Source organism: Gossypium arboreum, chromosome 3 (assembly GCF_025698485.1).
Source record: "Gossypium arboreum isolate Shixiya-1 chromosome 3, ASM2569848v2, whole genome shotgun sequence".
Taxonomy (NCBI): Eukaryota; Viridiplantae; Streptophyta; class Magnoliopsida; order Malvales; family Malvaceae; genus Gossypium; species Gossypium arboreum.
Genome location: NC_069072.1, coordinates 15,013,365 through 15,039,543, shown reverse-complemented (window position 1 = coordinate 15,039,543; position 26,179 = coordinate 15,013,365). Strand labels below are relative to the sequence as shown.

The 26,179-nt window shown below is 30.0% G+C and overlaps 3 protein-coding genes and 1 long non-coding RNA gene across 11 annotated transcripts; 1 reads left to right on the top strand and 3 right to left on the bottom strand.

Annotated features, from left to right (window-relative positions):
* Nucleotides 1–3,547: 3,547 nt before the first annotated feature.
* LOC108475484 (uncharacterized) lies at nucleotides 3,548–4,750 on the top strand. Its single transcript, XM_017777452.2, has one exon. It carries the CDS (start codon nucleotides 3,667–3,669, stop codon nucleotides 4,579–4,581), a length of 915 nt encoding a protein of 304 aa, XP_017632941.1. The 5' UTR covers nucleotides 3,548–3,666; the 3' UTR covers nucleotides 4,582–4,750.
* A 1,734-nt stretch (nucleotides 4,751–6,484) lies between these two features.
* On the bottom strand, nucleotides 6,485–7,424 carry LOC128290270 (uncharacterized). Its single transcript, XR_008279955.1, has 2 exons — nucleotides 7,392–7,424; nucleotides 6,485–6,626 (listed from the first exon to the last, which is right to left on the bottom strand). It is a non-coding gene; the product is annotated as an uncharacterized LOC128290270 (long non-coding RNA).
* Nucleotides 7,425–14,129: 6,705 nt separating this feature from the next.
* On the bottom strand, nucleotides 14,130–19,939 carry LOC108476446 (AMSH-like ubiquitin thioesterase 2). Of its 7 annotated transcripts, none has more exons than XM_017778677.2 (12): nucleotides 19,744–19,939; nucleotides 19,067–19,185; nucleotides 18,673–18,774; nucleotides 18,092–18,129; nucleotides 17,697–17,979; nucleotides 17,379–17,468; nucleotides 16,498–16,560; nucleotides 16,323–16,397; nucleotides 16,104–16,166; nucleotides 15,776–15,828; nucleotides 14,878–15,033; nucleotides 14,130–14,626 (listed from the first exon to the last, which is right to left on the bottom strand). In XM_017778677.2, exons 2-12 carry the CDS (start codon nucleotides 19,127–19,129, stop codon nucleotides 14,575–14,577), a joined length of 1,038 nt encoding a protein of 345 aa, XP_017634166.1. In that variant the 5' UTR covers nucleotides 19,130–19,185; nucleotides 19,744–19,939; the 3' UTR covers nucleotides 14,130–14,574. The 7 variants fall into 7 exon arrangements, 6 of the variants coding, with proteins under 6 accessions (XP_017634166.1, XP_052881497.1, XP_052881499.1 ...); XM_053025537.1 differs by having other exon boundaries at nucleotides 19,067–19,092; XM_053025539.1 differs by lacking the exon at nucleotides 16,323–16,397.
* A 1,110-nt stretch (nucleotides 19,940–21,049) lies between these two features.
* On the bottom strand, nucleotides 21,050–25,502 carry LOC108474834 (peroxisomal membrane protein PEX14-like). Of its 2 annotated transcripts, none has more exons than XM_053025535.1 (12): nucleotides 25,274–25,502; nucleotides 24,775–24,931; nucleotides 24,630–24,678; nucleotides 24,233–24,408; nucleotides 23,939–24,122; nucleotides 23,651–23,800; nucleotides 22,677–22,735; nucleotides 22,518–22,557; nucleotides 22,340–22,401; nucleotides 21,938–21,982; nucleotides 21,787–21,855; nucleotides 21,050–21,571 (listed from the first exon to the last, which is right to left on the bottom strand). In XM_053025535.1, exons 2-12 carry the CDS (start codon nucleotides 24,916–24,918, stop codon nucleotides 21,407–21,409), a joined length of 1,143 nt encoding a protein of 380 aa, XP_052881495.1. In that variant the 5' UTR covers nucleotides 24,919–24,931; nucleotides 25,274–25,502; the 3' UTR covers nucleotides 21,050–21,406. The 2 variants fall into 2 exon arrangements, with proteins under 2 accessions (XP_052881495.1, XP_017632348.1); XM_017776859.2 differs by having other exon boundaries at nucleotides 24,775–24,952; nucleotides 25,274–25,497.
* Between the last annotated feature and the right edge of the window lie 677 nt (nucleotides 25,503–26,179).

The window sequence follows — 26,179 nt, the reverse complement described above, 5'->3', positions numbered from 1 at the left end:
AAATAAAAAGCGTTTGGACAAATTAATTGTAAGTTGAGTCTTGTAATGAAAAAAATCATATTAGTAATTATTGATATAACTGTAAGTTAGAAGATAATGGTAAATTCATTTACCTTGTTGATTATTTATCTCATAAATCTTTACTAAATACATAGGTTTCACTAGGATTCTGCATTCCTAACAGACATTTTCAGTGGAAAGTAATGCCATTTGAATTGAAGACAGCTCCTTCTCTTTTTCAGAAAGCAATGATAAAGGTTTTTAATCCTTTGATAAAAAATGCTTTAATTTACATTGATGATATCTTGCTCTACAGCCAATATGAAGAATCTCATACTCAGCTCCTTGAAAATTGTAGATCCCTTATTCATAAATACGGAATAATGCTTTCAGAAAGAAAGATGCAAATCTTAAGCCATTTGTTTATTTTCTTGTAACAGGGCTGAGGGAAAAGTTTCTGTCTTGTGATTTGAGAACTTCAACAAGAAGTCTTTATTGCCTTAGAAGATATCTGTAATAGAAGAAAAATATTTAAAGATTATCTCCATGGTGACAAGAAGATTAATAAAGCCTGTGATGATTCATATTTGAAGTACAAATGTGCAAAAATTAAGTTATGTGATTGTCGCACAAAAAAAAAGAAACATTTCAAGAAACAATCTAATAATTAATTTCATATTTTTCTTAAAATGATAAAGCAAAACCCTAATCCCGACAATTTTTCTTTAACTTATGAGCATATAAATGTATAAAATATGTTAATGATAGTGTTTTTAAAATATTATTCAAGACTGATTAATATATTATTTATGTAACATATTGTATAAATATCATGTTCAATATATTAAAGGCAAAGGTGGTTTAGCCAAGACCAAAAAAAAAAAAAAAAAAAACTATTGTACTTCTTTAAAAAATTTGAAATTTCTTAAAATAAAAATAATTCTTATCTGAAAAAATGATAAAATCATAAGTTTATATACATGATAAAATTATACTTTGACTATCTCAAATTTATAATTTAATTTCAGCACCTTTAAAATATTTTCTAGCTCCACTCCTGATTAAAGGTGTGTACTTGGTAAAGGATTTAAAGAAAAAATTGTTTCTATCAAAGTTTTCAAAATTTTAAAAGAGTATATCTGGATAGTAATTTTACATTTGACAGTTTTAAAATGTTAGTATTTTAGAATTTATCAATTTAAAAATATTTTAACTTTTTAAAAATATTTATAACTTTTACAAATCTAGTAATATCCATGTTGCAAATTTTAATATCATTATCTTCCTTTTATAATCATTTTTAATTTATAATTTTTTTATGAATTACAAGAGGAGGACAAGGCGCTAACAACAACACAACTAACAAAACTCGAATTCAAACCACATGGGCAGTGAACATCAAATCACATGAGCAATGAACACCTTGACCATCAAGCCAATACACAGGGTTCTAACTCAAAAAATTTTAATAACTTATTTTTAAAAAATAGTTATTTATCCAAACAATATAATTACAGTTACTAGCATTTTGAATTAATAAAATATTGAAAGACTAGTATTTTAAAAAATCCATAACTTTTTATATTGGTTAGAAAGATTCTTATCATTTTAAACATTTTATTTGCATGTCAATTAGGTTTTAATATTGTTGGCGAAGGTTGAGACATTAGGTTCTTAAGCACATAGGTTCAAGTCTCATTTTGTGTGTCTTGTCTAGATCTCTTGACATCATGTCTGGTTATAATTAGGGGTGAGTATTTGATCGAATCAAGTCAAAAAATTTCAAGTTAGTCAAGTTGATGAATCCTATTTTAGCAACCGAACTCAATTTGAAATTTTTTTGAATTGAATCAAATCGAGTCAAAAAATTTCAAATCGAGTTGACGAATTTTATTATTTATACTTAATATTGTGTTTACACGGACCGATTATTTAACTAGTAGATGAAATACAAGATTATTTAACTCCATAGACAATATAATGGTTTAATGGGTGAACATTAATCAAAACGATGTAGTTTTGTTTTTTCTTATTCGGATTTTTAGATAACTCGAATTGTGTAATTCATATTCGAGTTAAATCGAAAAAATTGATTTTTTATTTGAGTTGATCCGAATAACTCGATTAACTCAAATAACTTAAACTATTTAATTCAAAATTTAAAATTTTTATCGAAATTTTTAAATCAAATCGAGTTTTGCTCACCTATAGTTGCAATGAGTGAGTTTTATGGTTATATTTAGATTCTTCATTCTTTTGTGTTTTGCATTTGTTTTGCTCTATATTTGTAATTACTTGACATATAGTTAAAAAAAGTTATTAATAGAAAATATAAAAATAAGGAAAAATAATTAATTAATATCAAAATAATCAAATTGTGACAAATTTATGAAAATAAAAAGAGTTGAAGATTTTATTTTATATAATGCCCTATTTTACTTATAATTCCTTCCAACTCTTAAATAGAAAGAAGTATGTTTAAGCATGCTTGAATGTATGTTCTCCTAATTGTTATAATAACAATAATGCCAAATTGAATTGAAATTCAATAGAATTTGGCTCCGTCCATTACTTTTTTTCATTCAATAAAATGATCATTATCATTTAAATGTGTAAGAAACGTGTGAAAATTAGTTTATAAATGATGATTAAATAAATGTTAAATATAAAAAAAATAGAGGTAAATCGGAGGAAAAAGTTGAATTGAAGATTTTATTAATAGGGTGTGGGCACTCCTTAATATCATTATATATAATAATATGTTGATTCAATATACAAACATGATAAATAAAGTTATTAACTATCACATTTAGTATGATTATTAATTAATTTTAAATAATATCCTCGTGTACTCCTTAGTATAACTATATTTTATACATAAAATAAACTTTAAAAGATATTTCGTAATTAAGGTTAATAAACGTGTGATGACTTGGAGAGAAATACACTTGTTCCTTAAGGCAAAGTACCCATTGCATCACGCATGATGCATCCCGCCACCAAAATCATTAGTTTTTGGGAATTGACTAATCTTTGTTTAACAATATTTGCACATTTTAATGTACCAAAAAAAAAAAGATTGGCACATTTTATGTACCATACCTAATTGACTTGTAATTAAAAGAATTCACTAAAATTGAGAATTAAAAAATGTTCAAATATGGATGACCCAAGGAGCAGGTCAACCACAAAGCCAAAATTCACCCTTCTAGACCCTCACGGGTGGAAAGCCTAACCTTACGCCAGCTAATATTAACACGTGTTACTTGTCCATCAGGCACCTACTTTGCCTGCCTTCATTTGTTTCCCAGTAATAATTTAATTTTCTTGATCAATATTTAATATTAATTAAGTTGCAGCATCTTATTCAAATAATTAAAAGAAATTAAAAAAAAAAAGAGGTTGATTATTCCAAAAAGGTAAAATAAAACGTATTTTGGTTTTTTCTTGCATTTACATTATCGGTAGAAAAATATTTGCGCGTTCATATAATTTTTTTGAAAAAAGAGTGGAAGTTTCGATTGTCCCCACAACCAACCACCTCTATTTAAAACCCGACAAAAGCCACATACCTCCCCTAAACCCACTTCTTAAATTTATTATCTCTACATCTGCCGCGAACTTATTGAAAGGTCTTATTGTGAGGTTCTTGTTTTTGGTTATGCGATGCAAGTCATGACTTCTTCTCTGCCTTTGTCTCCCAACTTCAATGACTTCTCCCCCACCGGCAAGTTCAGCCACGATTTCCGAGTTAAATTGCAACTCAAAGCCGACGAGGAGCCGAATATGGAACAAGAAGAGAAACTGAATCATCAGCCGGGAAAGGATGGTGATAACGAAGACGAACAGGAAGTGGAAGAGCAGAACGAAGAAGAGGAAGACGAAGAAGAAGAGGAGGAGGAGGAAGAGTTTTCTTTTGTCTGTTTAAATCCCGATGGATCACCGATTTCTGCGGACGACTTGTTCCAAGACGGCCAAATCCGTCCGATTTTTCCGTTATTTAACCAAGATCTCCTCTACGCCGCCGCGGATGATGCTTTCGTTTCGAAGTCCGGAGAGGGTGACATGGCTCAACGGACTCCGGTGAGGAAGCTTTTCGTGGAAGATTCACCGGAAGCGACGTCGTCGGAACCGGCGGGACCGTACTGCGAGTGGAGAGGTGGAAGAACCGTAACGGAAGCCTCGCCGGAAAGTTGCCGTAAGAGCAATTCCACAGGGTTTTCGAAGCTTTGGAGGTTTAGAGATTTGAAGCTTCGATGTAGTAGCGACGGAAAAGACGCGTTCGTCTTCTTAAGCCATCATTCCTCCTCTTCTTCTTCCTCTTCTTCTTCGTCGGTAAAAACTGAGAAGAAAAACGAGAAAGAAGAGAAGAAAGACAAGGTGAAAGTAAGCGAAGAGACACCGAAGGTGAAGAAGACGCAAAAGAGCATTAAGACGGCGTCGCTCTCAGCTCACGAAAAGCTTTACGTTAAAAACAGAGCCCAAAAGGAAGGGGATAAACGGCGGTCGTATTTGCCGTATAGGCAGGTCGGGTTTTTTACCAACGTCAATGGGCTGAGCAGGAATGTCCATCCATTTTAGGTTATATTTTTTTAGATCTTCTTAAATTTAATTAATTATATTTGCTTTGTAAATTTTGGAAGTACAGTATTTTGATTTTTTTTTTAAGATTATATTTTGATGTATTCTAATTTGTCTGTATAAAAAACTTATTGAAGCAGTCCAATTTTAGGGCTATGGCAATTCATTACCTTTTAGTATATTTTTATAAGTTATAAAATTTTAATGTTCTAAAATATTATATTTAATGATTAAATTTTTATTTAAATTTTATTTTTTATAGTTACAAATCGTCTTTAAGAAAAAAAATTGAACTCTTATTATTAAATGAACTCTTATTGTAATTAAATCTTTAACCACGTAGATCTTTAAAATTAATTGATGGATCATGGCAACACATGATAACTTAGATTTAATATTATATTTTTTCATAAAAATCATAAAATATTTAAAAACATATAAACTCACAAAAATTATAAAATTTATTAAACATAAAACACATAAAATATATTTAAATTTTATAAATAAAACTTATAAATAATATAAAAGGTTAGAAATTATAAAAAAAATTTAAATTTCTAAAATCATAATGAACACATGACATTGAATAAACTGTTGGATAATGAAAATAGTCATTAGATTTTTAAGATAATTTTCATTTTGAATAAAATGTTTTTAATTTTCATAAAAAAAATAACAGTAGGACCCTCTCTTTTTTTTATTGATAAATTATTATTTTATTTTATAATTTTTATCTCCAGCTTTTAAAATACACTATAGTATCTTGAACCTAGGAAAGTTGAATTTTTTTGCTAAGTATTGTATGGTATGGAGTATTTTTGTACAATTAAATACTATAGAACCAAAATTTATTAACCAATGGCTGCAAATATTAGTATATGTTAGCATAAAATATTTTGATGACTATCTCTATTATCCAATAGTTGGTCTAATGTCACGTGTTTCAAAATGAGGAACCAATAAATAAATTTTTATTTCTATATATTTTAATATTTTATTAGTTTTTAAAAATTATAATTTTATAATAATTTATTAGAACTTGTGTAACACCCTTCGCTCGAACCAATCGTCGAATCCGAGTTACAAGATGCTACATTCGTTGTCGAAGCAATTACAGTCAAATCACAGAAAAATATTCATATGCATACTTAATCTAATGCCAAACATATCCATTTATGGTTAAACAATCAAAAACGAGTTTTAATCAAGCTCACAAAAGCTCTTTTCTTGAGCCGAGCATGAAATAGGATTAAATTGCAATGTGTTAAAATTTATGGGTTGACGTTGTGATGTCATCACTTTTAAGTCGTGACGTCACCAAACAGTTTGTCTTGCCTTGACATCAAACCACTCGACATAGCAATGTCACTTACTGTCAATTGGTGTTGTAACAAAGAAGAATGATTGTTGAGACGAAGACTTTGTTTTTAGTAAAATTTGAGTCATTTGGTACTTATTTCAAGTCTCCAAACAAACTAACCAATGTACACCATCTTATTTCACAATTACCTATTCTAAAACAGTCTACACAGCCTAGAACAAAGTAATAAGACATCAAATATTTGTCCATTCAATGCATTTCATGCATATGGTCAAAACTATATCGTATTCATTTCACCATCTAATTCACTTACCATTTCATCTATTTGCCATTCTTTGCATAATAAAGTAACCTATTTAAGCTTGGGATCATTAACCAAACAACATCAAGCATAGCATTTCACTACCATTTGAGCATATTGACCAATTTCGTTCCATTGCTAAACATCATCTATGCCAAACCATTTTGAACATGCCAATTTATGTGCCATACATACCTTAAACATACAAGTCAAAGTAGGCATCACAAATGCCAAATCATGCATTTTTAAACCATAGGTAACACCAACATTTAAATCACATATATACCAAGTTCAATACCATAATCAACTCATAAATTATTATACATATCAAGACAACTATATACATGCCACAACCTTAGGGTTCAAAACGATCAAACATTTACTGAATCAGTGATAGGATAGTGTAAGCTTCGAACAATCCGGCTTGAAGCGTTCCACAAAGTGAAGATATACAAGGGAAATGAAAAAAAAATGGGATAAGCATATACAATGCTTAGTAAGTTCATAGGTATCAAACAAGTCTTACCTTATTTTACAATCAAATACAATATGCTACCATAATTTGACATAGTTGGCTAGTCATGGCAAAACAAAACATCAATAAAATGAGTTTAACATATAATCAACTATAAGATATCTCAATCATATATCAATCCAATTCATTTAAAAAATCACCATTTCAATATCATGCTCGTGCTCAATTCATCATTTATCCATTTGAACATCAAACTCATATAATTTCATTTCAACTTTTCATTTTTTATTAACCACTTAGCCTGATGAACTCTAGGAAACGGGCTCGGATACTCAAGTAACAGCACCATGTTAGGACACTGAAGTGCAAAACCCGTAGGCATCATATGCATATTCACATGCTAGTACATCCCTCCACCACACTAAGGTCTCTATAAAAACGAATATTACTTGATGATTTGCAACAAATGTTGGATCTTGATTTAACCTGACAACCTCCATACAAACACATATCTCGTAAAAGCGTGCATAAGACCCTATTAGCTTGCCAATCGTATCCTAACTTTTACTAAATTCACACGGGCTAGATACTTTTCAATTTAGCCCAATCCTCACCTTTTGTACCAATTCAAAACCAATTCAATTTACAACCAAGCATACATATACATAATTCAAATACATACAATATAATTTATAAATACCATATGAACTTACTTGGAAAAAACAACAAGCAAGTTGAATCTTTAAGGACTATTTAACAATTTTGGCTTTTCCTCGATTATCTTCGATTTGATTCAATTCTTGATCTAAATAATTATTTTAGTCAATTTATCAATACTGAACATTTTAATATTATTCCATGACATGTATGGACCTATAAAATTTCATTTTTCAAATGCCCATTAATTTTTACATTTTATTCGGTTTAGTCCCTAAATTTTAAATAACAATATCTTTCAAATTGAGCTTGGTTTCAAAATTGATTTCAATCACATCCATTATAAACCCTATAATATCTATTATTATTGAAATTTCACATCATTCTTACAATTTATTCACGTTAGTCCTTATGTACAAAAACTAACAATTAAACATTACAATTTAGTCCTTTTCACATCTAAACTTAAAATCTATCAATTTAATAACAAATTCACAAAGAAACCAACTATGAAAATTTAAAAACCTTTAAAATTTTACAAATTGATACATGGGCTAGCTAAATCAAGCTCCCATGACCTTAAAAACATAAAAAAAAAAAAATAAGAAAATGATTTAATTGCACTTACCAATGAAGGGCAGAAAGCTTTGAAGCATCAAAAGTGGCTTCCTTAGGTTTTCTTTAGTTTGTTTCGATGGAGAATAAAGAAAAAGATGAGATTTTCCACTAATGTATGTTATTTATACTTTAATTAAAATTTGATTAGTTTAATTAACCTTGATTAACTAATTTAATCTTAATAATTTAAGCCTTAATCACCATTAATAAAAAACATGAGTGGGAATGGCATCATCATCCACTATTTGATGTAGCAAAATGGTTTATTTACCATTTTAAACCTTTAGTTAATTAATAATCTATAGCAATAAGACTTTTACAATTTAATATTAGTACCTTAGTTAAACAATCAATAGACAAAATTGAAGGTCCAAAATCTAATATTCTATTATACCAACTCCGTAAATATTTTAATTTAATCTTTACGGATCCGGTTCACAGAAATGGGGTTCTAAAACTATCTTTTACGCACCTTTGAAAATCGGGCTATTATAAATTGTTTTGGATTTTTATAAGTTTCTATGATTTTTTGGAAGTTTTATAATTATTTATAATTTTAATAATTTTTAAGTTCATAGCAAGTTTAAAATATTTTTGAAAGATTTTATTTTTAAATATTTTATAATTTATTAGAATATTATATAAGTTTTATAATATTTATAATTTTATTATGAATTTTTACTATTTTATAAGTTTATATAAAATTTTAATATTTTTATTTTAATTTTTAAAATTTTTAATGTTATTATTATTATTATTATTATATTTTTGTATTTTTATGATTATTATGAGAAAAGTAAGATTAAATCATAAGTTGTCACGTGTCACCATTTGGTTGGTTTGTCAGTTAATTTTAATGGTCAACGTAGTCAAATATGAAAACCGTTAATGGGGGCTTAATTTGTTTTAGTTAATGATAATGGCTCAATTAGGTGCAAATTTAGTGTAGGAGCTCAATTGGGTGCAGATTTAGTGTAGTGGCTCAAGTGATTTTTTTCAATTTTTTCTTAGAGGCCTTTTGTACCTCTAAGCCTTTTGTTTAGTTTAGCTAGCGAAATCCAAGTTATAATTTGATGATCAGTACAGTTGATCAATACCTATTGATGAGTAGAAGAACATATCTTAGATCCAAGCCGATTTGATGATCAATGTTGGAGATCCGAGAAGAAAGTTGTTTGAATTTTAGTTTGTAGATTTGTGACGTTCAATATTATTTCATGAGAAAAATTGAAGTGTAGTAGAGAATGTGAAAAAGAGTTTTTGATTGGTGCAGACAGTGCAAATAGAGAAGTTCATACAATAATAATTTTTCAACCTAATGATTTAAATGAAAACTTTCGAATAGTTCAATAATCATATTGTAACTTTTATGAGTTGAGTGACCAAAACATAAATTTACTTAATAATTGAGTGACCTTGAATGTAGTTTACCTTAATTTTTTGTTTTATTAATTTTTATAAGTTACAATTTAAAAATATAATTGATATTAAATTAATTTTCAAAACTGATAAATAAAATATAGTAAACTAATAATTACAATTAATCCAACAAACCAAAGTTTACATTTAAAAACAAAAGTTATCTTATCTTTTTGTATTATATGTTTATGTAATACTTATTTATGAGTGAGTGTATGTACGTAAATCCAAATACAAAGGTGGGGAAATTTTACTTTATCATAATACATAAATTTAACTTTGATATTTAATTTTTAAATTTAGTCATACTGCTTTGTTTTAAATGAGAAAATTGATTTAATTAGTAAAATTTTAATAGTATTGACATTTCAGTTAACATGACAATTCATGTGTTTTTTTGGGTACATCGATCCATGTGGTTTTTCATGTCTGGCATGGATAATTTTTCTAAATGTTTTAATAAACTTTTTAAATTTATTAAAATTTTATTTTTTAATTTTTATGAAACATATGTAGATTGACCCAGGAGTTGTCACACTAGTGTCATTAAAACTTTAACAGTCCAATTAACTTTTCAATCTAAAAGGAAAATAAATTGGCTAAAACAAAAAAGAATTATGAATAAAAAGTAAACATTAATGGCTAAATTTATCACTATACTTTTAATTTTAGTAATAAAATTTTAAAGGCATAATGATAAATTTACCCTTAACGCTATAACTTTCGTCAAATTGACCCTTATTTTTTTGAGTTAAATTTGGCTATTAACTTTACTGAAATGTTCAAATTATTTTTTTATCAAGAATTTTAACTAAAATATTAATTTTTTACGATCTTGGCATGCTTTGTTGGTGTGGTAATTTATTTGTATTTCATGATGACATGATACTATTTTTAAAATACAACATCAACAAATAATTTAAAATTATGAAAATATTTTTAAAAAAAATAAAAAATAAATAAAAATGTTCAAAAAATTGAAAAAAGTTAGTATGAAATACACATGAATTACTATCTTGGTTGCTTTCTTTAAAATTGTAACATTTGTTATTTTTGTTAAAAACAACAATTCTATCTCTTTTAAAAAGTTGCAGGTTAAATTTAGTAAAAAAGGTTAAATTAATAAAAAAATATAAACATTAAGAGCTAAATTTATAATTATTCTAATTTTAAAAGACGGATTATTAAAATACTTGTTTTAAAGTTACAAAATTTTAATATTAATAATTTGTTTATATATAAAAAATTATTGAAATAGTCCAACCATTTAAGGGCTATGATAATTCATACTTTTTTATTTGCATTACTATTTTTGGGATAATATAATTTTTGGCCCCTAAACTTGGTAATTAGATCTACTTCGGTATTATTTTTAAAAAAAAGACCTATTTTGGTCTTTTTCTGTTCACTTTGGTATATGAACTTGGATAATTTCGTCAAGATTTTATGATGTGACCAATGTTTTTGAAACTAGATTGGATTGGTTGGCTGAACTGATTAGATTGAGAATCAACCAATATATTGGTCCAAACAAAAGGATTGAACTGGTTGAATCGAAAATTGCTCAAAATCAGTAAAAATAAAAAAATTGGGACAAAAATTGGTAGTTGAACAGTTTGAATTGATTTAATATCTTTTAATTTTATGAAAATTTAATTATTTATTTGATTAGATTTGATCTAGCGGTTGAACTGATTAAATTGATTGAATTGGAAACTAATGGTTTGACCAATTTAACCATTGACTTGATTATTAGAATCAAGGGCAAAGACAAATTTTTTTTTAAGGGGGGCCGAAATTAAGTTGTAATTTTTATGATATAAAAAAGCAATTTCATCATTTTAATAATTTATATCTTTATAATTTTAAAGTATTAATAAAATTTTTATCATTTTTAAGGGGTCAAAGTGCAATTTTACCTTTACTAATTTAAAATTTTAAAAATTTTAAAGGGCCTAAATAAAAAAAAAATTCTATTTTAGGAGGGCCGGGGCCCTGCTAGCCCTTTTAGCTACGTCCCTAAATGGAATACTATATGTGACATTATAACATGAAACTTTATATAACTTTTTTATAACTTTAAAGTAATGATATGGCACAATCTAAGAGTACCATGTCATCAAACTTTTTATAGTTTTCAAGTTTAGTGACTAAAATAAATCTAATTGCTAAATTTTGGTACCAAAGTGGATAAAAAGTTACATACACTAAAATGAAATTAGTTGTCAAATGTAAGGGCCAAAAAGCATATTATATAAAAACCAGAATTGTGGAATCTAGATACGTGTATAAAGAATCAAGGTTTGTAGTATAAAAATAGGAATAAATCTGAATTCCAACGCGTTGACTGAAAAGTATGAGTGCGCCTCATGTTTATCACTTCATCTCCATAACCAAAGTTATTAAAAATACAAGAAAAGTTGCACACTTCAAAGATTTAAAAAAACAATTTTCAACAATTCTAGGTTCAAATTTTCTATTAATTATAATTTTTACATCATCTTAGATGTGTTAATCCATATTTTTTTAAATATAAAATATGAGGTATTTGTGGTAGAAATTAACCAACAAAAAAGACAGCAAATGCCTTGAAAATGGTAAGACATAATTTATTACTTGATACCTTTTGTTTGGTGGCATTGCATTTCTCCTCGTAGTTTAGAACAGAAGGTATGAAAATTTTGAACAACCTCTCTACTTTAACCCATCTTATGATGTGCAAAAAAATTTATTCATCATAATGTTCAAACACTCATTATATTTTACACCAATAACATCACTGAGTAACGTATAATATATAAAACTATCAAATTTTTATAAAGAATCTTATTAAAATAATTAAGAAGGTACTTTGAAAGAGGAAAAATAAAATCAAAAGGTTTTATTTGAAACAGGAACCACACTTTTGTATCAACTTATTTATCTGTATACATATATAAAAAAAGTAATTTTGTGTTTGCTTTTGCTTTAAAAACAAGAGTAAATATTTAGTTAGTCATTTAATTTTTTGAGCACTTTTATTTTGATCATGTAATTTAATCACTATTGTTATAATAATTAAATATTTTAGTCATCTAACCGTTAACTCGTTAATAGAGTTTAATGTGATGTTTCACATTATCATTTTTTATTGGTAAAGGAAGAGATGATGTGGTAGCCGAAAGCAAGAGGCAAAGGAAAAAGAAGAAAGAATGATGGAAGTAGGAGTAGTGGTGTGGGGAGGAGGAAGATGATAAACAGTAATCGATAAAAAAAAAAAAAAGAGAGTAAAAAATGATTATATGAAACGTTACATCAGACTCTATTAATGGATTAATGATTGGTGATTAAAATGTTTAATTATTAAACACGCATAGCATAGGGTACAATTTTTTTTTTTTTTTTACAGCTAAAAAGTAAAAAAAGGAAGAAAAACTGACTATGCCACATTGGGCTTTGATTTGATAGTTGCAAAAGAGCTGTTAGGATATTGACAGCTCACAACTCCATTATTTTGGGTTCACAGACAAAAGTGGGGTTCCCCGCCTTCCCCGTGCCCATCTCCTAACCCAACGCCGGCCATTTTCACCCATCACTCACCTCACTTTTTCTTTTTTCTTTTTACAGTGACTGGACCACGTGATATAAAATCTAGGTATTGATGTCTTTTTCTGAGTTGTTCAACCTAACTGTCAAATTACTGAATTATCCTCACATATGCACATTAAATTATATTTTATGATAATTATTTATTTTCTTTATATGGTAAATTAATAAAACTTAATCAATTTGAATTTAAAAACAATCAACTTTATTATTGTAATAAATTGATTTTTAAGTAAATTTTAATAAATACATTTATTGTATCGAAGGTGTCATAAATTTAGTAAAAATGAGATCTAAAATTTTCAGATCATGATACGTTTAATAAAATATATAGTACTACAAGTGTAATTATGTAAATACGAATTATAAGACATTACTGTAATATCAACAACTTTAATACATGCATATAATAGTAATAGCTTTTTTAGCAAGCAATTTCCTATCAGAATTTTTCCCAAGGAATCTCAAAATCAAACAATGGTCATGGTAATAGTTTCACCATCTGGTCCATGTCCTAGATATAGAATAATGGAGTTTGCAGGCTTTTGCTATAAATTATAAGATCCCATAAAAAAAGATAAAATAAAGTTCTTGTCGGCATCTGTCTTTAATGAAGTCAGAAATTTAAACATTCAGCTTTCTATTATATACATATACACACATATTCAAAAGCAACGTACAATTAAACAACTACTACGATATATATAGAATATCTACAATGCATGAAATAGGATGATCTATGAGAGATAAAATTAGGTGGGGGGCTAGCAACATATCAAGAAAAAACAACAGTTTGTACATTATTTGCTGTCTGAATATCAGACACAGTTTAAACCGGAGTTTGGTTTAAACAATGAAATAAGGTGGGGTTTAGGCATACGATAATCATCTAATAAAGCATATTTATATGTATCAAACCGAAGCTTAGTTCAAATGGTTCATCAAATCACTTTTAAGAGGTAGCATCTAATAGACATCTGCAATCTTTTTTCTCTCCCTAGGCTAAATCCTTCTCTGTTAAAACAAGCATATTGATCTGCAAATATAATACTATAGTTGGGGACCAAATTAAAAAAAGTGGCGTTGTCAGGATTCAGGAACTCTCTCAAGTCTTAAGATAGCACGGATTCCCTATTTCATGCATGCAATGGGCAAAACCAAGAAAGATGAACTAGGTTTTCCTTGCCCAAGGGCCGAGCCAAGCTTTTTTTTTTTTTATTCAGCAAGAAGAGCAAAATAATACAAAACCGATAGCTAATGTATGATAAACATGAAAATAGCTAAAACCGTCTCTCCAAGAAGGTTCAATCTGTTTCTCTTTTAACAATTCATACGCTTTATCACAATACTTAAGTTTGATATCTCTAACTAAAAGTACTAAAAGTTGTTCCTTTAAAATACATATGGATTATAAAGATATAGATAATACGTAAAAAAGACAAAAGAAGAAGAAAGATGTATATGTGAAAATTAAAAGATAAATGTTTTATTAAGGTGAAGTTCACCAAATCAGAATCAGAAATACAAGTTCTCTACCATTATTGATAATGCTGATTGTAAAATGATATAAGGTTATAAGAGATATGATATATATAATTCTTATCTCTTACAGGTGAATTATTTGGAGGTCGAGGGAGAAGTTGTAGTCCTCCAAATCCCATTACAGCATCTGGAAGACTATGATATTAGTGTAAAATAACGATTTCTAAACAAACTGAAATGCATACATGATAAATGAAATGCAATTTATTAAAACACATGATACGATCATTCTCATCATTATTACAACTACAAAGACAGTAAAATGCACACTTGTTAAGCAGCGTTTCTAATAAGCTAGATCCTGTAGTGTGGCATGCAGGTTGCACCCATTTTATTATGTACATTTTTGTATCTCAGCGCAGGTCAAAGATTTCAAACCTTAGATTTGAATTTTTGTAGACATGAGTGCAGCGTTCATATATGGGGCTCCCATCTACTGTTTCTTCGTGAGAATGAAATTGAGATCCTTTCTCTTGGCATTCTTTCAGGAGACTCATTCCATTGGGTTCAGATACTCGGAATATTCCATAACTCCTGGGAAAAAAAATCAAATAACTCAATACTATTAACTTGATCATGATTAAACACATTCAGAAAACTTTATGATGATATTTTTGTATTAATTTGTTCACAGAAAACTTTATGCCTTTTCACTTGAATAATGAGAGTACTCTAGTTTTTCATGCAAAGATGTTACTATTATGCTTGTCTATTGAGGCAATCCCACCAAGCATGTGATTCTAAAACTTAATATTTTGCCATCTAAAACATATAGGATTTATTTGTTTGAAAGTGTAGCTTGACGGCTACACAGTAAGGCTGCAGCTGCGCTGCAATAATGCAATAGAGATGAACTAAGTAGAAGCAAAATCAACATTCTTCAGAGTTGGCTTATACTACCTAGATTCATATTTTACATTTTATAGAATGCAAAGAGAAGTGAATTTTCAATAGATTAATGTCAGCCCAAAACCTATTTTTGTAACAAAAGATGGGGTACAAATCATCTTTATATTGACGGCACATAACTCCGACGTATAAAGGCAGTGAACAGATTATCAGGCTATGGTAGGAAGTTATATTGATACATTAAAGAGGCTAGAGGGAAGTCATGTATGTTAGAGGCCAAGCATCATAGTTAACCAGCGTGATGGAAGACCAAAATAAAGAAAGTGGATGAAAGGTAAACCTAGATATGCAGATGAAGGCATTATCAGTTTATCCGTGACATTATCCAAGTTGCCAACAATTGAATCATTATGTACGAGGGGCAGACCTTGAATTATCAGTAGGAGCCACAACGATGGCAAAAGCCTCAGGCACCATTACCTGAAAATAATTTGAGAAATGTCATACAGTGGCAATAATCTTAATAGCTGATGAGTGAAACAACTATCATCACAACTGCATTTTACAAATGTCCATTAAGAAATTATTATTTTTGTTTCCTAAAAGATTTAAGAAATATCAGAATACGATACATAGGTTAAAATATGTTATATAAGACTGTTAACCCACAGAGGAATAAATAGATTGGAGTCTAGGATGATCTAAATACCCAATCTTTGAGTAATATTGGGTGCATAGGTGATTAACTTCATTACCTGATACGAGTATTGAGTATGGAGATCTATTGATGACATGAAACAACTCTGAGAAGGGTGTGTCTGAAAGTAAACAAGAAACATAGTACTGAGGTCAGTTTGAGGGCATAGTCGTCTACTCGTATTTGCATTTGATGATTTTACCTATTTCTTGTAAAACCTAAAGACCAAAGAAACAGAAATATTAAAGAAACTAATGAAAGAAAGGAATGAACCTACATGTATCCATCCCACTGGAAAAAGGGACCGTTCATTTTGTATGGCAAAAATTTCCTCCTCATTAATAGCTTGACACTATTGTTCATTATTGACAAGTTAACAGAAGAAAGCACCAAGTGCAAGACAAAGTAAAATAATAAAGTGAATCAAGGTGTAAAAATCCCTTCACACTTACAGAATTTGAAGTTGATTCCTGTTTAGGTATTATCAGAGTGGTTACATAGAAAGTTCCCTTTTCCTGTTTCATGAAGGTCAAAGAGGTAGAATTTGCAATGTTAATAATGGCATGCTAATTTTAACAGAAGATAAGTTTTTAGCCAAAAAGATTGGTAGACTAGCTTACTCAAATATAAATAAACACAAGCATAATAAGACTAAATAAAGACCAGCTATAATGTTTAAAACATTAGCAGACATTAGCTCAGATGTAGGAATCACTTCACCTAAATGATACTGTTGAAGGAAATCCTTGGTAAGCCTCATCGATCAAAAACTTTCAAGACTGGGCTTATGTTGGTTATAGACTGAGCTTAAGTTCTAAAAAGGAAAGAATACAAGGCTATATCTAATCTATGTTACTCAGACTCAAGTGTGAGTGTTGGATACAGATATGTCTAACACAAGAATGTTCAATTTTTTCTAAATTTTTTCATGTATTTGGACTGTTACATCCCTACACCCGTGTCTGAATATGTATCAGACAGGTATTTCAAGAAAATGAAGAGTTGGAGCAATGTAGTATCTAATTCCCCAAACTCTGCGCTAGCATAACAGCAGGCAAATAAAACAACCAAAATGACATTCCCACCTAACAAAATCTTCATAAAACCGTTTAAAATGTCATGCTTCTACCAACTGCAATTATTTTTCATGAAATTGGTATGGACAAATTTATTCTATAAACACGAGGCTACAATAAAATAAAGAAGCATTTGTAGAGCGTGGGCATTACAAGAAAAGGACCAATTATGCCAACATACTCCTGAGCCAATGATGCTATAAATATCAACAAAACAACACACTGTGAATGTTAAAGAAAGAAGTCGTAAGTCTTACAAGAAAAGCACCAAGAACACCACAGGTTTCCAGATCCTTTTTTGTGTTTTCCTTAGCTAGTTCAAGAAAATCCTCCATTAGTCGTGTTGACTGAGAAAAAAATGAAATGGATATTTTTAGGTAACCTTAAAGATATTGAAAACCTTGTTAACTATATTCCTTTTTTTTTTTTGGGGGGGGGGGAGGGGGGCAGTTGTTCTAGAAAACCTTTACAGGGGGGTATAAAAGAAAGACAGTAAAATTGTATAATTAAAGTGTAATTATTATAGGGGGGTATAAAGGAAAGACAGTAAAATTGTATAATTAAAGTGTGATTACTATATGAACATTCTGAAGCACCCTAGAAGCTTCCGGTTCATTGGATGACTGTTGGTCTGAATCAATTACACGTGAAACATGAGAAGTTTGAGATGCTTTCTCAGTGAAAGAGAGTATAGTAGAAGGGGAAGATTGAGTGACAGCATGAACATTGAAGAGCTTGCATGTGGTGGTTGCCTGATCTGGAATCGGACAAGGTGATCCATGTCCTCTGTAGCTACTCACAAAATCCAGTTCATTACAAGATGCCAGTCCAACTCTTTCCTCAATGACAATCCTCAAGCTGAAATCAAGGCAGGAAATTCTTAATTCAATATTGTTGATTAACAAAAAAATTTTCAGAATTAAGAAGGTAACTTTGAAACCAGATTTAAGCAAGTTCATAGAAACTATACCTTTGACATTCTGTTTGAGGTATACCACAGATTCTCTCCTATATACCAAAGTCAACAAATTAATCACCCTTTTATGTTTTAATTACATTTCGAGATAAAGAACAATTCATTCTGGTAATTCTAAATTTGTTATACTCTAGTTCCCATCCTAATTGTGAAAGTACAAATAATTGATTAGACTGCTAACACTATTGATGAAGTAAGCTTAGCAAGCTTTTTCTCTAAAAGGGAAGTCATCCTACAATGCATTTCAGAATTCAAACAGCAGAAATCTCAGTGATAAAATAATGTTTAACGTTTCTTTTGTTCCAATTGACTCAAGCAATTAAAGTTCATTAAGTTCTTGATACCTTCCAGAAGAAAGGCGGATAATGCAAACAACATTGTAACAAAACAAATGTCTCTGAACTTTCATAGAACTTTATTAATAGTATTCAGAAGTTTCTGCCAGTTATAAGCATTTTTCTATCATTATTATTATTCCTTGCCAAATTATATTTTTAAAACTCAAGTGTGTGGCCGTCACATAATACAAGCAGCATTCATCAAAAGCTAATGCAGTGGACTTTGTAGAGTTTTACCTTCTTCTCACCTACGTTTAAACGGCTATAAATCTTTTGAGAGCTTGAATCTTGGACAACTATTGATTTCAAAGTTTCTCGTCCATCAACAAACTGGTGCATCTGAGAGAATAAAAAACAATAAGATTTAACTTCTTCATACCCAATTATACACATCATTTTCTTCACTATTCAGAGTTCTAAATAGAACCAGTAGTTTGCTGAACACAATTTAATAAGAAAGACGATCTAAACCACCATTATTGATTTTCCATATCAAGAAAGAAAAACACAATTTATTGGTTTCATATACCGATCAGATCTTAAATCTACACCACCATTATCTCCTTTCCTGTCTTAAAACAAGTGACAACATTAGAAATTCAAACACCAATCCTCAAATAAGATTCTTTACCGTGCTGCTGTGAAGACCTTTGTAAACTGGATTGAAAAACACCACATCCATGTTACAGAACATCAAGGAATAAGATAAATCATCAACTACTTCACTAAATTGATTGTTTTGCAACACGCCTTGGGTTGTAGAAACAAAAATAAAAAATCTGAGTTCAGTTATTTGCTTCTGCTAGTAGTGTCTGAGTTGTAAAAAAAAAATCAGTAAATGCAGCTTTGTACCATTTGTTTTACTTTTATAATACATTACAAAGCAAAACATATAAAAGAAATGAAAAGCAAAAAGCAACTAGCTAAAGAACGAAAAGTTGATCCTTTCGTTGTTAGTTCCATCAAAGAAAATTAAACCATCCATTATGAAAACGGAAACCTTATCTTTTTAAAATTTATTTTTTGAAAGATAAAAGCTAAATTTAAAAGGAATACGGTAAAAATCACCATCAACCAAAAGAGGAAGGAAAAAAAAGGTTGAGAACTCATGCAACAATTAAGAACCCAAAATTTGAGAACTACAAAATAAATATTCGATTGCCGGCTTTTAATATAAAGCAGATTATCCAGTGATTTTCAATCTTACTAAGGAAGATGATACAGGCAAAATCCTTACAAGAGAAAACCCATAACTTCCAAAAGAAAATAAAACAGAAAAACAAAGGTTTCGTTTCGAAATCTTTGTACCTGTGAAAATCTGTTGTTTGGCAGCTGAGAAAACCTATCGTCTGTCATGTCATCTAACAATATCTTTTAGCCTTCGATTAATATGAAAAGAAAAAAAAAGAAAAAAAAAAGAAATCGAGATTGAAGAGTGTTAGGCACACTGTTCCATGCCGCTGAAGGCTGAAACTGAAAGTTTCTTTTCTTTTTCTTTTTTTTTAATTTCAATATTATTTATATTTATCGGAAGTGGGCCTCGGTTTAGCAAATGAATCCCCGGTTAGCGGTAATGCAACCCGGACCGGCTCAATATTTTTAAGGGTAAACTGCTAAAATAGTCATTTTTATTTTCCACATGTTACATTTTAGTTATTTATGTTTGAAATGTTACGTTTTAGTCACTTATGTTAGCCTATTATAACATTTTAGTCATGTTAATTGTCATTAACTGTGTAGCAGTAAGCTGGCTCAGCACATTAAATCATTATTTTAAATAAAAATTTTAGGGTAAATTGTACAATTAGTCCCCCGTATTTTTTTGTTTTAAGTAATTTATTTTTTTTCTTTTCTATTCTTTTAACTTTCCTTTTTTTTTTTCATTCTCTTCTACTTCTCCCTTTATTTTCATCCCTTCTCCATCACTTTCAACGTAAAAGGAAAAAATTAAATTGTTCAAAACAAAAAAAATATAAGGACCAATTGTATAATTTAACCTAAAATTTTCATTTGAAATAATTATTTCACATGCCATATCAGTTTAACATTTCAAACATAACTGATTAAAAATGTAACCTGAGAGGAAAAAAAAAAGTGACGATTTTGATAGTTTACTCTTGTAAATATATTTAGGGCTAGTTTAGCATTGTTTTTAAAAAGTATTTTGAAAAACATGATTTTGCAAAACTTTTGAAAATTTTGGTTTAAATGCATGGTATTGTCAAAAGTGTTTTAAGAAATAAAATGGTTATTTTAAACATGGTGTTATAAAGTAACAAATAATCATTTAATAAGAATATAAAAATAATTTATTATAATTTGTTGTTAATATTTTAATATATAAAAATAAATTTTAAATATTTTTAAACAATTAACCATGGAAGGAAAGTACCATATGTGTTAGAGGAGTGAAAATGTAATTAAGCTGTCAAAAATACTTTTGAGAGAAAAGTTAAAAATTTTAACTTTAGTTCAAAATTTTAACTTATCAAATTATTTATATAATCATAAGAAGAAACACATGAACACCTGAAGTGTCAAGTTTAAAAGAAATGGATGTGCTGAAATTGCTGAGAGAATAACATAAGCTAGCATGCATTGCCTACACTTTGAATTCCCAAAATATATACAGTACCTATTATCAAATAATGATTTTTCACGGATTTGCATATGTTTTTTAATTTCTTTATGTAAAAAAATATATGGAAATTGCATACACACAACATACAAACATAATCTCCCTTGTATAACTTTTTAGAAACCATTTTTACAGATTTTGTTCCCAAGACTTCAACCCAAAGGTGACCATTCCACCAGCAAGTATAGAAGCATAACAAGTATACGGTTCCCTTTATGCATATCTTCAGAATCATGGATTCCTAATTTCTCATCCGGAAGTTGATCAATGATTGGGGACTAGACCCCCAACTCTTTGCAGCAGGGGAGATACCTTAAGACTGCTGAAAAGCAGCTATTTGTCGGTCCTCAGACCATACGAGCCATTTCCAGCTTCTACTCCTCTTATGTTGGTATTATTACGTTTCCACCATGGCAGTGCATTCTCTCTGTTTGGCTGAGAAAACCCTCTGTCCCGAGAGTAACCAAAGCTGTTTTGCGGTTGAGCAATCTCCCAAGGCTGTTCAAGACACAAAAAATCAAACTGAAAGTGGGAAAACTAAAGGAAAAGACTAATTATAGCTAAAAAACCAAGATTGAATCAGTGGTTATGCATTACATATTAAGTAAGAATTCAATCCAGGTTCACCTGCGGTTGTTTTGATTCCTCACGCATATTATGTGTAAAGAGCAGTAAGCAAGATAATATGCCTATTTTTGTTCAGAATGGATTACCTGAAGTCTTGGAGTTATATGAGGATTTGGTAATGGTTGATTAGGATTCGGTGGTGAGTCATCAGTATCCTGAAACCCGAAGCAAGAAAAATAGCATTGAAATCAAACCTACAGATCACATTTGTGGGGGAGTTGCTAAGTTGGTACAAACCTTTATTCCAGGAGGTTTCTCCCCTCTTTGTACCTTAGCCAAGACCTGCAAAACTTGCTGATTTTAGTTGCGGAAAACATGAGAAAGCTGAAAGGAACAACATATCGGTCAATTCCACAGGCCATTCATGCAAAGAAACCATTCACCACATTATAACAATCTTATTTACTCAACCTTTCCTGGTCTATGAAATCTCAGAATGGACACAAAAGTGATCCGTCTTTGACGTTGGATTGAATTATTGAATCACCTATGCAATGTAATACTAATGAAAGGAAATTTGATCATCAAACGATTAAGATGACATTTGACGATGTGGGTAAAAAAAAGGAAAGTTATGAGTGTTAGCCCCAATGAACCACCTAAGCATTAGCAAAGAGAACTAAAAGGAAAAAGAATTACCTCCATATAGGACTTCGGGTACTGGCCAGCAGGGGGTCTCAGAGGTGCAGATGAAGGCCTAACTGTAGAAGTTCCAATCATCAAAGCAAACAAACAAGTGAAGAAAAAATATTAAAGCCCAAATGAAGGAATAGATAGAATGAGACAACATAGTCCAGAGAAGAGCTCTGAAAGGTACCCAAATTATCAAAATTCGATATACCACTTGGTTTAAATTTCTGAATGGAAAAGGAAGAAACAGAGTCATCAGAACGGGGATGTTCAAGTAATGCCACAGTAGAATATGATAACGTTATGGATTTCAAGCAGTAATCAAAGATAAGCTTTGTTAGTTTACCGTTGGACCAGGGTAACCCCTTTGTACAACAGACATCTTCAACAGATTGCTATTGCGTCCTGATTATTTGAAAGAGGAAAAAGTAAATCAAGACAAATTTGAAACATTTTTACATGTGCAAGACAAAACACAGCCAAAACATTTGTTATTTAAACAATAGGCAACATTAGTGGTAAAATTATAGGCAATTTCCTAAATTCCAACATTCTGATGTTCAATCTGATGAGGGATGTCTATTCTAAGATCCATGCTTCTGGTCTAAATTATCAATGCAGGATGGGTACCCATGAGTACTGAAAATCAACTGCCACCACTCTAATTTCCACATTTAGATGTTTTTCATGCTACTTACAAACTTTCGATTATATTGAATTTCAAGTGGCATAATACATGCTTTAGTTTTATTCCTGCCATGTTAAACAACCGGCAATAATGTAATACAATAATAAAAAGCTACTGAAACGGTCTGCAATACATTCTTAAATCCTTGAGATGAAATACAAGTAATCAATAAGATTTCAGACAGCTCAGTTATTAGACAAGAGGATTTCCGAGAAAAAGACATGCTATTTATTGAACTCGTAACAAATCCTACGGACAGTGGATTTAAATACCAAAGAGCAGTCACAAAGCTCCTAATGAGAAGCCATATGATACATTAGTTACAGGACTCCACCTATAAAATAAGGATTATACCTTAAGAGAGTATATTGCACCTAAACTTATAATTATTCCAACGATTTGGTATGTATTAATGTAATTGATAGACATTTTCATTACTTCAGCTTTGAAAAAAATAGTAAAAATGGAAAGACTATTAATTAAAAACAGATTAATAATTAGTTAGAAACATACAAGACAGCAAAAATGATAATCAAAACATTTACAACTTGTTTATGATGATGAAGCAAAAAGAAAACAAGTGAAATATAAACAGAGAATAAAATGTTGCATAACAAAACAATACGGCCTACCATACTGTGATGTGTGCTGAAGGTACTGTTCCGGGTTTTTGTGGGAAGCATTCCTATCACTCTCCAGTCTCTGTACTGTTATACTCATTGACCTCAGTTCCGCTACATGGGAGCCTAATCGTCTCAATAAATCGTCTAAGTGCCTCCCCTCTAACAAAGGATAAAATTAGTGCCATTTTAAGGATGAATAGCATAAAAGTAGAACAAAATATCAAAAGTGGACGAGCGAGATGAAAGAAACTGCCAAGAACAAGAAAAAGACCAAAGCATCTTTTGCATAAAACATACCATCTTTCTTTGACTGCAATATTTCCAGACTTGCTTTTGCAGCATTGACGGAAGCAGTTGCGGCTGCCTTTGCAGATTTGATCGCTTCTTTTGACAAACATAGTTTTGATTTTCTTCCTTTGTCATTGTCCTCTTCAAAAACAACCTTGCAGATCCAAGACTTCAACCTGGGCAACAAGAAATTCTAAACAGGCGATAGACCATCAAATGAACCACACTGACATGCTAGGACGGAAAATAAACATTCAGGGAATTTATTTACACAAGCTATTAAAGCAAACTTGTTTTGATTACCTTTAGGAGCATGGAAGTCCCAACACCAGAAAAAATAAGTAGCACTATAGAAAAAATAGCATATGACCAGGAAAACCAGGATGGTCGAGATGCTGTAAGAATTGATGCCACCAGAGGTTGGGATGATTGTGCCGTGTCTTGTAGCTGAACACCATGTAAAGGCTTTGATTGCACATCTGTTCTTGATAATCGATAGGCATCAAGCAAAATGTGTTTTTGATCAGGCACTCCAGGGTATACAATTACTATGTATGTTGTCGACACTAATGAACTTTGTTAAGAAGTTATAATTATTTCATGGATGAAACATGCCAACAGAACAGCTAAGCCATCTTTTATAATAAGGACAGACACTCAAAATATTAGTAAAAAAGGCTTAAAATATGTCACTTGTTACCTTGACTTGAGTTAACGTCCTGTCGAAATGTTAAACTTGAACTTGTATCCTTCAATTTGCAAAATAGAGAAAAAAAAAATTTATCACAATCTAAAAGCGGAAAGAAGAAATTACATAGAATTAGCAAAAAGGTCAATGTGCTCACAGAAACACGACGAAAGGCTTCATCAATCTCTTCACTTGAAAGGCCTCTTTTCTCAAGAAACAAGCGCCTCTGGCTGACCGGACTTCTTCCGACAGTTGGATGCAATAGAAACTTAACAGCCATATCCACTAGTTCCTCCCTCATTGCTTCAGTGATTCTAGATTGAAACTTTAACAACCTAAATAAATTTATGAACTTTAGATCTCTTAAAGCAATTTTATATTTTCATTGCTTCCCATGTAAGTCTCAAACCAATAACCAACTTAATCTGAATTGCCTTTGTCAAATATAATCATCATTGTTTATATAATTTCATTGCATGAGCAAAGGCTAATATCGAAATCTCCACGATTTCGATCTAAACAAGTACCAACGATTTAAGGGGAACAAGAAATGAATACCCATTTTAGAACATAATGAACTGATGATTCCAAAACAATTTACATGAAATATAATGGTCATGATAATAACTTTAAGAAAAACTAGGAGAAGTTCTTACCGTTCCTTCTGGGAAACAGAAATCTTGAATTAATTTTTATACGTGAGAAATTTCAAGGAAGAAAGCAGGGATCATAGACGCGGAACAGGGACAAAGATTTGATCAGACATGACAGTATTGTTCAATGTTGTAAGGAGGAACTTGGGCTGAATTTTTGACGAGCCTTCCTTCTGTTAATTTTAAATAAGATTGCTAATTGGCCCAATCAGCATTTTTCTTTTTCTGATTCCCTTTTTATTATTTTGGCTTCATATTTATTATCTCAGGTGTAATCTAGGATGTTATTGTTAAGGTTCTGTCCCTCTCTTATAATTCACTAAAAAAATAAATTATTTATTAATTTTAAAATCTTCACTAAATATATAAAGTACAAAATTATGATCTTCTTTTAACCTAGGCTAATTAGGCAATACCATAATAATGCATTCATATTTTCTTTTATTTACTTATTGGTTTACAAAATGTACATTTACCAAATTATTATGAATTATGATGGACTATTACTAGATAAATTAGTGATGGATTATAAATAAAGGTAAACAATCCATCGGTTCAATTAAAAAAATATTAAAATCTACTTTATAATTTTTCAAGCCGACTTTAGAATAAAACCAACTACATAAAATTGAATTTTACCGATTGATTGGATTGAAAATTGGTTTAATCAAAAAAATTTATATAAAACTTTTTTCTGAAAACATTATATAGAATTAAACCAAAGTACAAATACTACTCACTTATTATACAAACAAATCGTGTTTAAATTCCAATTTATATAATCGGTGGGTTTAATTTTTTGCTATTGTGTTTATTGTTTATATTTGAATTTGAGTTTTGATAATTATTTGGATGTATTGGGCTTAATTTAGGTTCAGGCTTGTGTAATATATTTGGGTATGGTTTTGG